This window comes from Phocoena sinus, chromosome 7 (assembly GCF_008692025.1).
Source record: "Phocoena sinus isolate mPhoSin1 chromosome 7, mPhoSin1.pri, whole genome shotgun sequence".
Lineage (NCBI taxonomy): Eukaryota > Metazoa > Chordata > Mammalia > Artiodactyla > Phocoenidae > Phocoena > Phocoena sinus.
The window spans coordinates 29251223-29265582 of NC_045769.1; the positions used below are offsets into that span (position 1 = coordinate 29251223).

General features: G+C 44.7%; 1 protein-coding gene across 17 annotated transcripts in view; it reads left to right on the plus strand.

Moving 5' to 3' along the window:
- The first annotated feature begins 542 nt into the window (after positions 1 to 542).
- The window catches only part of KLF7 (Kruppel like factor 7), a 110554-nt gene continuing 96736 nt past the window's right edge, over positions 543 to 14360 (plus strand). For 12 of the 17 annotated variants that reach the window (XR_004350830.1, XR_004350831.1, XR_004350834.1 and 9 more), the window contains exon 1: positions 566 to 1114. Coding sequence is in view for 4 of the 17 variants with exons in the window: in XM_032638465.1 (XP_032494356.1) it covers positions 1013 to 1114 (102 nt within the window). In the remaining 13 variants the exon portion in view is untranslated. Of the gene's footprint in view, positions 1115 to 14360 lie in introns of all 17 variants that reach the window. The other 5 variants (XR_004350839.1, XM_032638466.1, XM_032638467.1 and 2 more) reach the window with 4 other exon arrangements.

A 14360-nucleotide genomic window follows, 5' to 3' on the forward strand; every position in this document is an offset into this window, starting at 1 on the left:
CACGCTAGAACGGCGATACGCGACCCTCTCCCCTCTGAGGGGCGCAGGCTCCGGCCGCCTGGGGCTCCACCTGGCACCCAAGCGAAGGTCGGAGGCCGGCGTGCGGCCCGAGCCCAGTCGCCTCAGCGTACCGGGAGCCCGGTGCAAGTGTCGCCGCGACCCTCCCAATCCCTCGCGCTCGCGCTCCCCGGGCGCCGCACGGCCTCTTCAGCCCCCTTATATAGCCCTCTAAAAATAGCTCGCCTCGCACCGCCTTGTAAGGCAGCAGGGAGATTCGCAGCGTGCCAATCCGCGCTATCCGCCAGGGCCAAGCCCCGCCCCAGGCCCTGCTCCACGCTTCCCATTGGTCCTCAGTGACTTCATGAGCCCCCTGTTTACCATACATGGTCACACGCTGTCTAATGGACGCCCTCCTCCGAGATCCCACGGCTGCGCGGCGAGCCGGGCGGAGGGAGGGAGTTTGGGGAGGGGGAAGAGCAGGAGGAGGAGAAAAGGAGGAGGGGGGGGAGAGACTACAAACTAGCAAGGATGGGGGTGGGGGTGGGGTGGGAAGGAAAGAGGGGGAGAGAAGCGATCGCGAGAAAAAAAAAATGCCACCTCCCAAAATAAAGAGCAAAGATTGCATTAGGAGCGAACAGCGCTGCAGAAATAGATGGCAGCTTCGTGTCAGTGAGTTTGCATCCCCCTTCCTGATCCACGAGCTGGAGTGATTAGAGCCCTGGAAGGGAATTGTTACTCCCGTGAAGTCCCCTTTTCCTGGCAGCCGTCTGCACTGTACACGCTGGATGCCTCTCTCCATCCACCCCACTCAGTCTCTCCTCTCTCACCTCCTCTCTCCCTCTCTTCTGCATTGATTTTTTTTTTTCCTTTTTAGTTGACTGAAACAAAACAAAACAAAAGGGCCACTGGATGTCTGCCTCCTTGGGGGGTGAGCCAGACAGACTGACAAACAAACAGACCCAACTGTGTTCGGGGGAGGGTTTCTCCTCCCGTTTTGCCCGGCAGCAGCAGCATGGACGTGTTGGCTAGTTATAGTATATTCCAGGAGCTACAACTTGTCCACGACACCGGCTACTTCTCAGCTTTGCCATCCCTGGAGGAGACCTGGCAGCAGGTGAATGATTTAAATTACTTGTGTAAATCGTGTGGTGGCGGCGGAGACGCAGGGGCTGCGTTGGTGTGGGCTTGGGGTTGAGTTTTGTTTGTTCGTTTGTTTAATTCCCCCCCCCCCCCCCTTTTTGGCTGTCTGTTGTTTAAAATGTTTTCGGAAACAGTCATCTGCTTACCTCTCCACCCACCCCCTAACCCCTTAGTGTGCTGAGCTGAGCGGCCGGTCGGAGCTGCCTGCGTTTCAGTCACCAACACACATCCTTGCGCACACGTTGTGCGGCTCACTGCCCCTCAGCAGAGACCTGCCTAACTTCTGGGGTTCGGAGGAGCCGGGTGGGAAGGTGGTTTGGGGCTTTACGAGCCATCACAGACAGGTACCGCGTCCCTACATGCACGAGCTCTACCTCCTTGGTACCTTAAATCAGGTTCATCTCTTTCAACTGGTGCTAACGACCGTCAGATGGGGGGGAGGGGGTAGGAGCAAAGCGGAGTGTTTTCCTAGTAATTAGCGAGTATCAGTAAAGAATAGGAACTTGCTTTTGAGATTAGAAGCTGGGCAGAAGGAAGAGGAGCCCAGTGATAAAGGATACTCAAAGATATCTCGGAAGAGGATGGGAAGATGTGTCTGTCTCATGCTGACCGTGCATTGTAGGTTTCCCCAGTGCGGTGTCTTCGGAAGGAGAACACCCTCTGTGGGTGTCCTTGCTTCTCTTTCGTTTGGTGTGCCTCTCCACTTAGCACAACCTCCGACAAAGGGTGGTGTGTGCTTCCATGCCTCTGACTTTGTTTTAGAGGACTAGTCAAGAAACTCCTAAGATGCTGAAGGGCACCGATGCCAAGTTGGCTAGGCGTCCCAGTGAGGGGGAAGCGGGGCTGGTGACAAGTTCACTGGGCTTTGTGGAGTGGAATAAAGAAAGTGCTGGTTAGTGGAAAGTGCGAGATCTGCTGCGGAAACAGTGGTTTTCTCAGTAAGGATTAGGAGCTGCTGAGGGGACATTCTGCAGGAAAGACGGTGGGTGGGGATGGAGGGACACGAACATTCTTTCAGTATTCTACAGTGTGCATCATGGAACGTGCAAGAAGACAGTTCGGATTTGCACATTGGAAGTGTGAACGTGCACAGTCCGTCTGGGAGAAACGTGCTTGCCCTTGGGGCGGGCGGCAAGAGGCTTGGTGTGTGGCTGCTCATGTAACTTCTCTGCTCCATGACAGCAGCTTGCTAAGGCTAATGAACGGCTGAATTTCCTCCGCCAGGATCCAAAGCGGGATTTGCCAGTTTGAGCCTGGGATGTAACAGTTGCTGCTTTAGCGAGTGAGGTTTGGCTTGTGGTATAAGGAGCCTATCCTGTGTACCATTGTTGCTAGTTGCTGTTCTCCCCTGATTTCGAGGCTGGAGTTTCTCCAGGTACTGGCCTCTGGTGTCTGTGCTTCCACACATACATTCCTGCCCAAGGATGCTGGCAGATGTGTTTGACTTTGTCTTTCTGTAAACGCACGCACAGCTCACATGTTTCTAGCAGAAGGCATTTCTCCAGTGCATCCTTTCCCCCATCCTTGATGAGACTATCTCATGAAGGGTCTCACTAGAGCTTTTTCCTGCTTTTATTTCACATGCTAATTAAACCAAAAGGTTGCCAGAATCTCATTTTCTGAAATAGTCTTCATTTCACACTGTCAGCCCACTGGTGTTGAATCGGTTGCCTATTAACAACTGTCTAGACAGGTTAGGGAAGAGAATCTGTTGATTTAGTCAGCCTGCCCAAGGCAGCCCTTGTTTGTGACTAACTGTTAAGCAGGGTTGGAGGGAAGAAAGTTGGCTTTATTTGTTACAACGTTCCCTCCTGATGAATCACCCAACTTTGTTTGGTTCAAGATTTCACAGTAGTAAAGCCTGCTTTGGGGGAAGGCCTCTCCAGAGGAAACCTGCTTTTCTAGATCTGATTAGAGCATCCTTGAGAAGGTCTAGATCTGTAAAGAAACATCATTGGTTTGATAATTAGAGGATGTATTGGATCTTTTGTTTCCTTAGAAGCCTTCTCCGCTTCCCACCCACCTCATCCTTCATCTCACCTCCTTCACCCACCTCATCCTTCATCTCACCTCCTTCAGGGCATCTCTAGCTTAGTTTGTATCTGTGGGCAAAGAAATTATCACCCCCCTATTTCTTGCGTTAATCCTCTCCTACTGCCAACTGCCCTCAGCTTAAAACCCTTTGCCAAGCTCTTTCAGAGGCATGCTCATAATCCATACTGAAACATCACTTGTGAGGACACGGTCCTAAATGAGATACCGTTCCAAGGAGCTTTCTTCTGTGGGCTCTGTAGTCACAAATGCTTTCTGTAAAGGTGACTGTGCCTCCCAGTTCATGCTGATGACATAACCTCCAACCTCTGTCTCTTCCTTCCTCCCTCTACCTGCCCCCTCCCTCTTGCCTCTTCTGAGTATAAAGGAGGGGAGTGTGGTTGTATGCAACTGTTGGTTCTAAATCAACCATCACATGGTGAAATTTTAAGCCTCCTGTGCTCAAATCAGCTCAAGAAGGTTGCTACAAAGAACCCCAGGCAGGAGGAAGTTTCCTGATGCTCTGGGGTAATCAGATTTTAGAGGTCAAATGAGGAGCAGTTATTAGATGTACTCCTGAAAGTGAACAGTGTACCTTGAGGAGATGAGCGAAGTCCAGAGATTCCAGTAGTCTGATTTGGTTCGTAAGAAACAGAGTGGCTTGGATGATAAACTCAAGACCATCTGTGCATTTGAAAATTAAGGATGGACTCTTTGGAGTTTTTATTTTAAACTCAAGTCTGGGATAATTGTTCTGCTTAATAGTCAGTGAGCTTGTCATGGCCCTCCTGTCACAGGGGTCGTCATTTTGACATTGGGTTTTGGGGCAATGTTGTCTTAGTCTCATACAGCTCCAACTATGAAAACCATTGTTGGTGTAATTTTTAAATCCAGATGGACATCCTACATTAACAGCTCTCCATTCCTGGGCTCTGACTGCATACTTAAGCATTTGGCCCAAGTAACATCATCCCTGCCTGTCATATAACTGTAAATTACACTGTGCTTATGTGGTCTATCATTTTATGGAATTCAGCTGACGCACAACTCTTAAGGCTACCAGCCTTAAGCTCTTTGGAAACTTGCAGGAAAATTTCCAAGAGCTGTCTGAGCAAAAGTAGGGAAAAGTCAAAGGTAGGACAGAAACTAAGAGTAGCGTATAGGGTACCACTTGATGATGGATAAAGGGGGACCCATTCATGAGTTTTGTTGCCATTAGAATCATGATTTTTCTGGACCCACTGCTGACTTGGAAAATAAAAGAGGATTTGGTGCAATACTGATGGTTATTTTACTTTGGGAAGCTACAAAGACTTTTAGAATTTGGATATATTCTTTATACCTAGACTGCTATTTCATGAGCGCAGGTCAAGTAATGATGTTCTAAGTCTTATTTGCACTTAGCTTTGCTTCATGCCAGTGAGGAGCATGGTATGTTTACTTGAAAACTCTTATGGAATTATGCTTGTTGTTAATGCTGATTCATAATTGGCAGATGGGGTCAGTTTCAGGCCTCCTTTTTGCTCAGAGAAAATTTTCCACTGCTACTGGAAACAAATAAATAAATCATAGAGCATTCCTCCCTCCTCCCCTATTCCCCCATTGTTTTAAACTAATGGCATACTTGGCTACTGTAAGAACTACAGCGTCCCCATAACACTGCAATTTCATCTTGGTTTCAGGCACCCTGAAACACTTTTTACAAGGGCCTTTGGTATGAAGCATCTCTAGGGGACAACTTACAAAAATGGTTGCCTGCCAAGAACAGCCTCATGGTGCAAGGGATGGGATTTGATCTGTGAGCTACATCGCTTCTCCTATGTTGGGATCTTGCCTTTGCACTGCCTTCTACAGGCCCGAGCAGACTGGTGCTGTCTCAGCCAGAAAGACAAAGCAAACTGTAGGGTCCTTGCATCCGCAGGTTTGCCTCTGTCCCCAATTTGCAGAAAACCTTGTCATGAATTAGAATTTCTTGGCAACAGCACCACCCAGGGAAATTTGTAGACACAAAGGAGCCTTGCTAACCACACTGAAAGGATAAAATAGCTGGCTTTTTTTTTTCTTTTTTGTATGTGATTTGTGTGCTCTTTAGTTACCATAACTCTATTTTTTTTTAAAATTTGAAACAGTGACTTGATAGATGAAAAAAAAATCAGAACTGCCCCTGTTCTCCAGATTTTCTAAATAAGGATGCAGTCACTCAATAAATGTAGCTTTACAAATGAAAGCACATGTGAATGCCATCTATCACACACTTGGCCTTTCCATGTTCTTTTTAATTTTAATTTCCATGTTCTTTTTAATAGATACATCTTTGTGTAGATTTAGGGATTCTCAAACACTATCACTCAGTCTACCTGTTTGCAGTTTGGTATTTTAAAGTGAGTGAATGTTACAACGCAGATGTTTTTACTACATCTGTCTTTAGTTGGGGGGATAAAGGAAGTGGTGACTTCTTTGTTCTCCATGAAACTCCCACCCCCACTCCCTACCCTGAGGAGGATGTGATGTTGGGGTCCAATCCATTTAAAGGGCAGAGCAGAAGATGTGACACCTCACCCTGAAATGATTTATGTATGGGTATGTCAGAGACCTTCAGCATTCAAAATGTGCTCTTCCTCTCTCCCAGCCCATTCTAAATATAAATGCCAGTGGGGGCTATTTGCCTCTCCACTTAAACGGGAATAGTTTAGAGAAGGTCCTAATGGAGCTTTCAGTAGCCATTCTCTTATAAATCTTCAGATTCTTCTCCCTTCAGAGAATTCCTGTATTTTAACTTTTTGAGTACGAGAAGGCAATGCAGTCTTCTTTGATCACTGTGTGCTTATTTGGGAGAGAAGACAGTTTCCTGTGGCCAGTCCAAACTGGCTCATGTTGATGGGATAGCTGGCCAGATCGGGTGGCAGACACCCCCTATCTCTGCAGTTTGTCAGTAGCGTGCAAGGGGTTTTAAATCACCTTTGCTGGACTCCATGATTGGTGAATGCAGAGAACGCCTCTGTGATTCCGCTTCACTCAATCTATCAGTTAGCATGTATGTTTGGAATTGGGATTTGCTGAAAGTTTAGGACAGCTCCCCAACGTAACCTGAGCGGTGCCAGAAGGGTGAGGGGTGGAGATTTATCTGTCTACAAATAAACCCCTTTGTTTCCCCAAATTAGCTGAGTGCTTGCTTAGCATAAACAGGTGGAAATATTTTAACCCAAATTGCCAAATCTTACCTAGTACAGTGATTAGGAAGCTCTATAAGTACTAATGGTGTTAAAGTCGGTGGAGCAAGATACAGCATCTAATCATTAACGTTACATGCAACATCCACAAGTTAAGAAACACTCCTCCTCCCAGTTACATTGTGTGCTCCTTTTAGAGCGTCCGCGTGAGAAACTATCCTTACTTAGTTTAATTTAAGTGTTCCCCAAATCAAATATCGCATTACTGGCGCAGGCTTTTACCTAAGATCGGTCATGATCTTGTTTCTCTCCCTTCTTGTTCCTTGGCCTTCATTTTCTGCTGCTAATTTGGAGAATCATTTCTCCTGCCTTGAATCCTTTTTGTTTTCCTCACTTGGTATTTTGCTGTGACCCTGAGAACTTGGTCCTGCTAAGTGTATTGTGTCTGTTGCATTCTCCATTAGAGCAGCTTCCAGCTGCCCCATCCACCACATGCGTGACATAGAGATGGACAGCGGGGGGTCAGCAGCAGCTTTGTGATCAGTCCGGAATCAGCCTGCTTGAGGTGGGAGTGACTTCTGATTTCATAGTGATACCATTCCTGACCGTGCATTACTGGAACAGGCTTTCACCTAAGATTGGTCATGCCTCTGAGCTGGTAGAGGCAGTCAGTCACACCTTGTGGGCTTTTCTCTGTTTATATTAAAATGTGGAAAATATTTCACAGTCAGTACTTCATTCCTTTGCTCTGGTTATGTGCAAAATACTGTTTGGGTGATGCGAATTTGAATTGGATATAGTTCTGCCCTCTGTGAGCTTGACTTCAGTAGGGGACGGTGAGCATGTTCAGAATTAAGTAATACAGTATTAGAACACAGTTGCCAAAAAGAAGAGATTTTAAGTCCAGTATTTGAACACTGACCCATGCCTCTCTGTACTTACCCACCTCGTTGCAACCTTGTTTATAAAACATACTTGAGATTTACTAAATTTTCTTAGGCTTTTTTAGCTAATGGTGTAATGGGGCTGGTGGCCCTTTTAGGGCAGATGAGTCGACAGTGTGAATAAATACGCATGTCCATAATGACCAGGAAACAGCATCCGTGTCTGTGTCATTCGGAAATGATTATAGGTAATTAAAACAATTAATGTAGAGCCATATGCAATATCTATTTCTGAATATGGGTTTATTGACATTTCCTGAGGTCATATTGAAAGTCAGGCCCCAGGCCTTGTACCAAAGCTAGACCCAGAGAATCTTAGAATTTCAAATCCTGAAAGGGTCTTGGTTTCTTTAACTCTAAAACACTAGGCTAGGACCAAATGATTGTTGAAGCCAGATGAAGCATTGAACCTTCCAAGGTCACCCAGCTGTTGTTAACATGGATGGTGGTCCCAGGCCCAGTACTCTTTCAGATGCCCAAATCAGTTTGCTTGCTTTTCATCACACTGTTCTGAATATACTTTGAGTCACTTCTCATCTTTCCTTCTCTTTCTTTCCCCCTCTCCCCTTAAAGGGAAGCAAGAAAACCCTCATTTTACTTTGAACGATACTAGTACATGGAATTTTTGAATTGTCTGGGCCCTAAACCAAGATATTGAATATCTTGGAGAAAGCTTATATGTGTAATTTAATCTCTTTTCCATTTTTAATAATGTGTGGTAACCTGGAAAATGTACACTGTACTGAAAAAACAAAACAAAAGCCCCCAATTGCAACTCCAGCCTTATGAAGAAAAGTGCCATCACTTAAATGATAACAAACGGAGCGAGAGTAAGAAGGGTGCATTGAGATGTATGCGGTAGGGAGTTGGATGGATGATAGAACTGGGGTTTTATGTGGAAAGCATCAAATGCGAAGTTTTGAAATGCTTTGTCTCTGACAACTTGCCAACAAAGGGACTGCGTGAAACTGTAGCAGTTATCATGTGCCAATTCAGAAAAATCTCTTTTGAAGTGTTTTAAAATTTCTTGAGAGGGTTGGATGGGCAGTGAGGTTGTAATGTTTTACAAATTTAAACAAAAAACATTGCACATTGTGATAAGCAGTTGGGAAGAGAGACAACTTCTGTGCGGTTTTTAAAAAGTCCTTATGGGGTGGGAGGGTGAAGCCAAGGCTCAATTTTCAGTGTCCCTAGTGAGGAAAGGAAACGCAGAGTGCTCTTCACTCTGCCCAGTGACTTTTGGCCCTTCTCCACCCAATCTCTAGTATGGTTATGATGGTGAAAATTCTCTCTTGGAACTTGGCTCACAGATTGGTTTCACCTCTAAGATCTTAGAAACTGAAGATTTCTTCCCAAATGGAGACTTCTTTATTTCTTCAAAGCTGTAATCTACAGCTCCAACTCCAATATTTTCCTGAGTTTCAGGCCCACATTGTTGAACTGGAAACCTGGGGCTGACACTTAAGGCTTTTGGGGTTGTCCCATGAAGACCTCAGCTGAATATGTCCCAAAGCTTGAACTCGTCAACTTCTTTCCTCCTTTTCCTGGCTTCCCTGTTTCTTTTATTGAGTTGACCTTTCTTCTGTGATCCAGGTTTGAAGGTCCAGCCATCTTTGGCTCCTCTCTTTCCCTTCACTCTGATTGGTTGAAAAATCCCATTGATTTGGTTCTTACAGTACGTCACCATGGTCTACCACTTTCTTCTTGCTCTGCCATTGCCCCAGGGCAGCCCCATCACCTCAGCTGGACTGACTTTCTGCCTCCATCACCATGCTTCAAACTGTCAATGGGGCCCTCTTTTACATACGATGAGGCCAAATGTCTAAGAGTCACGATGTTCCACGACTGGGTCTAGGTAGTAGTCACAAGTTTCCCCCTTTGTTACCATGTGCGGTAACCGCCATCCAAATTGAATGACTGTACTTTTCCTGTTTCTCTCTTCATTTATGTCATTTCCTTCAGCCTTTTCCTTCTTCTTCCTCTTTGAGTCTCTTTGTCCAAATTCTACCCATCCTTTAACTTTCAGATGGTTGCCACATCTTCCAGGAAACTCCCTCGCTTTCCCTTGGCCAACAGTAATTGCTGCTGTTTCTATACTCTTGTGTAGAACTTTTTACTTCCTCATGATGCTTTTCAGTTTTGTCCTGTAGTATAGTTTTTCTTTTCTTTTTTTTCCCCATTGCCTTATTTTTCCAGTTAGGTTGCATGATTTAGAGCAGAGTCCATGCCTTGGTTATAATTTTGATAATAAACTTTTAATACATAACCCTTCAGGTTCTTAGAAAGCCTTGCACGTGGTAGATACTCAATAGATATTTAGGGCTTAATGATGTGACTTAAGACTTGACTATGTCTGTAGTAATGGTTCACAACTGTGGCTGCACCCCAGACCAATTAAATCAGTATTCCTTTGGGTGGAACCCAGGTATCAGTGTCGTTTTGTTTTTGTCTTTTTATAAATTTATTTTATTTATTTATTTATTTGTTTATTTATTTTTGACTGCATTGGGTCTTCGTTGCTGCGCATGGGCTTTCTCTAGTTGCAGTGATCAGGGGCTACTCTTTGTTGCAGTGTGTGGGCTTCTCATTGCGGTGGCTTCTCTTGTTGCGGAGCACGGGCTCTAGGCGTGCAGGCTTCAATAGTTGTGGCATGTGGGCTCAGTAATTGTGGCCCGTGGGCTCTAGATCGTAGGCTCAGTAATTGTGGCGCCCAGGCTTAGTTGCTCCACGGCATGTGGGATCTTCCTGGAACCCACATCCTCTGCATTGGCAGGTGGATTCTTAACCACTGCGCCACCAGGGAACTCCCTCAGTGTTTTTATAAAGCTTCTGGGTGATTCCGATATGCAGCCAAGGCTTTGAGCCATTAATCTATAGAGGGTTAATATCAGAGATATCAGAGTTGCAGGTGGCTACTACTTATATGGAAATATTTCGTTTCTTGTATAACTTGGAATCTAAGTGTAATAGAGGTTTATAATAAAGCAGGACAGTGGATGTACTTCATCCAGCTCCTCGGTTAATAGCAACTGTCCAAGTGTTGTTTCATCTTTCTTGTTTTACTTTCCCTTACCCTAAAGTGTTTCTCATTTAGCTCACATTTCCTATGACCCACTAGAGGTTTGCTTAACCTGGTCAAATTCCATTTCTGGTACCTTTGTGGTGGTGGGCATTAAACTCCAACCATGCCGTGCTTCAAATAATTCATTCTCAGCAAGCTCTCGACCATGATTTTCCACTTACCTCAGCCTGCTCTGTGGTTTTAAAGGGATGGATGCACGCACAAACATTTGTTGGATGATGCCAGATAGGCATTAGGTAGCAGCTCTACATATTTCTTTCTGACCTCACTGTTTGCAAGTAGACTTTGTTTATAAAGAATTTCAAAGGACCCATGTTTCTAGTAAGAGGAGCAAAAATAAACTGTGGGAGAATTGCCGCTGAGGACATTCAGGCGAGGAGGCTGCCTCCTCGTCCATAGAAGGCTTTAGCTCTTGTGGTAATGACTGTGGGCATGTGGCGAGGTTCACAAAGAAGCCTTAGAAATGCCTCTATTTCAAACTGTGATGTTTGCAAAAATGTATGTACTGTAGCTACATCCTTTCATCTATAAACTCTCTTTGATGGGGGTACGGTCGGCAAGAGAGAACATCATGAGAGGAGCTCAGAGCTTAGGGTTGAAGGATGTCTTTTGGAAAGCTCAACCCGGCCGTGAAAATGGCAATTAGCTGTGGAGCAATTGCTCTGCAAGGAAGTGTTCGCTTGCTCCTGACCCCGCTTTCACACTCACCTTGCAGAGCCGAGGTAGCAGGAATTCAATGGCGTGGTCACAGTGCTGGCTCTTATTTTTGGAGAGGCGGCAAATTCGCTCATCACACAAAGGAGTGGAAATAGATTGCCCCAGCCCTACCTTTTGAGCTCTTAGTGTTTGTTCATATGGCCGCTGTAGAGCCTGTTAATAGAGCACAGTTCCTGCCTAAGGGGTGAAGGATGTCTTCTGTGAGGAGGCCTCTGTGCAGGACTGATTCTCCAGTGAGCTCCCTGAGACGCTGCTCAATGACAGACTGCGTCTCTGGCTTTGCTTTCTGCGTTCCAAGATGGCTCAGCCCTCCCCTGTGCATTTGCCTCCCTATATCAAGGTCCTTGCTTTCTTTGATATGGACCAAGATATGATTTCCTCTGTGACGGAGACGTTCATGTTGGCTTGTGAGAGTCTAACAAACATCTGTATTGAACTTTTTTTCTTAAGGGCTCAGGGTGTTTTGCTCAGGATCTCTTGTCATCGGCACATTCTTTTTGTAACTAAGGAACGGACAGGTATTACAGAATTTCCCGTTCAGAGGTGAGAAAATTGGGGCAGAGGAAGATTAAGCAAGTTGTCTTAATGTGGCCGCAAAGCAAATGAGTTGCAAAACCAGTGGTGGAACACACTTCCCTCTTCCTTTTTTCCACTTGGCTATTCTGCCTATTATCATAATAAGCATCATAATAATATCTAATATCTGTCAAATATTTCCTAGAGATGATCTCATCTGAGCACTTTATATGCATCATTTCATTTAATCCTCACACCAACCCTGTGAGATACATATTCTTCTTATCCCCACTTTACAGATGGAGACATTGAGGTTCGAGTTATTAAATGACTTTGCCTAAAGTCACACAACTTGTAAGTGGTTGAGCCAGAACGCAAACCCAGGCAGTATGCTCAGGACTCCAGATTTTTACATTTATACTGACTCCTAGTTAGGCAGGAGACACCAGGGCAAGAGCCAAAGGTCATGGCCTGGGACTCAGTGGAACTGTTTGGGTTTGAACAGCTTTCTGGTCTGTCTTCTTTCTGGGCCTTGGTTTTCTCATCTGAAAAAGAACTGGGTTGTGCTAGGGCTCCTTAATGTCGTAGTGTTTGTAGTAGTCAAATTACACGAGGCCTTGAAATCAGACAGAGCTGGAACCTTGAGAAAGTCACCTAACGTCTCTGAGTCTCATTCTGTCATGAGTGGAATGGAGTTAATGCCTAGGTAAGGGCAGGCATGTTGGCTCTCTGGCCCAGTGTCTGGTACATGGCCTCCACTCAACAAATGCTCTTTCCTTCCCCGTTTTCAACCATCCTTCCTCCTGTTGAAAACAGTGCAGAGTGACACAATGCTCTTTTTCTAAATAGTATCACTGGTCTCTCTAAGATCCCAGTGATTCTGGAATGTCTAAGAGAAGGTGAATGATGAAAGGCCAGGCCAGGGAGAATGCTGGGCATTGGACATGGTGTTCCTTTATCCATCCCACAAGAGAGCTCTCATGAAGTCACTGGTGCTTAGAAGTGGGGAAATACTAGCAATATCCATTGTCCCCAAAACTCAGCCCCCTTCGATATCCTTGGAATTTGCTTGACTTGCTCACACAAATGTCCAACTCGTTCCCTTTCTTTCCAGTCTTACTTCTGACTTACTTCCCTTAAGTTTTCCCAGCATGCGGTTATTTTTCTTTACGAGCCAGAATTAGGCACATATACTATAATACAGTGTTGGTTACTACACCTGCCTTTTCTGCCTTACCTGATGGCTGAGCTTACAGCAGCTTATGAGAGTCAGTCAGGTTTTATGAGATCTATAAATATCTCCGATAGGATTTTTATTTCATTTCCCCCCTTCAAATAAGACATAATGGAAGCAATCACATACACAAGGAATATTCTTTCTGTGATAAAGTGGGTGTTTTTGAATTGGCCTCTGAAAAGCAATAATTTGATGTGGTTGTTCCATGTTGCGAGTTTTATGGGGGAGGGGGAAGAATCATGCCTATGCTGCTATAAAACTCGAATATTATTTCCTCATGTTGAGGGTTTAGCCCAGCACCTATGGGGAGATTTATGTTAGAGATGCCAGCCCTGTGTGCAGGCTGCATTTCCTCCTTCTGAGGAGTGTGTATTTGTGTTTTCTTAGACACACAGAATCCAGGGAAGGAAGGTCCCATTGGCTGGCAGGAGGGAGGGCTCCCAGAAAGAAGGTTTCCAGTTCTTTGTCTCATCTGTTTCCAGCTGCCCCAAGGGGGGATGTTCTCATCCTTCTCTGCACTTCATGGATTTCCTAGGAAGATTTCACGCCACTTAATATATCTCAATGAGATTTTTTTCCCTTGGAATTTCGCTTTTTAAAAAAAGAGTCTTAAACTTATCCAATTTTTTAAAATGTACTATTCCCCAGTACCAAGTATGGAAAGGATTTTCCTTGCCTTGCTCTTTGAGGAGTGTCTAGAAGGAACCTTGAACATGTAACTTTAAAGAATCCATTAAAAAAAAAAAAAAAAAAGCCGTGAGAGTTCTATGTACCTCGTTTTTCCTGTCTGGAAAATGGAAGTCAGGAGCTCCATTTGCCATCTTACTCAGGACCATTGTGACAAAGTTAATTACGGATTTAACAATTGTTTATGAAAAATTGAATATCTGACTCTGACTACTTAGGATTTTTTAATTTATTTTTTTGGTACAACCTCTCCTTGCATACATCTTCCCCCAGTTCTCAGAAGCTTTATGTTTAGCTAGATGATAATATAATTTGGCCTCTGAAAGAATAACCCATGTGAACTTAGTACACCTGATCCAAGGACATGCAGGATTTTTACCTTAATGTCATTTCATTTTTTCTATTTAACTTAATCTCAGTGTGTAATATAATCTTATCATTTTGGCTCTGCTACCTACAAACACTATTCCGTGCTTATCATCAGATGATGTGACTTCTCTGGTCCTCAGTTTCCTCATGTGTATATAGTAGTGTAGAGTTAGGAATAGTCAGCGATCAGAGATACAAACAGGAAGCTCCTGGGCTAAACTGGCTTCAAGAGCTGTTTTATTTGGTCAGCATACATATTTCAATTTATTTTTAATTGGAATGCTTTTAGACAGATCATGCACTCTTCAATTAACCTTGTCTCCGCTATTTCTACCTCGCTTTGTTTCTGATCTCTGGCCAGGTGAGCATGCATTTGGGTTTGTGACCCCCAGACTGGCAGCTCTCTAAGTCACCTTCCCCTCCAAAACGCTGTGATTTGGGGACAACCTTTATTTCTTTATCAGTCT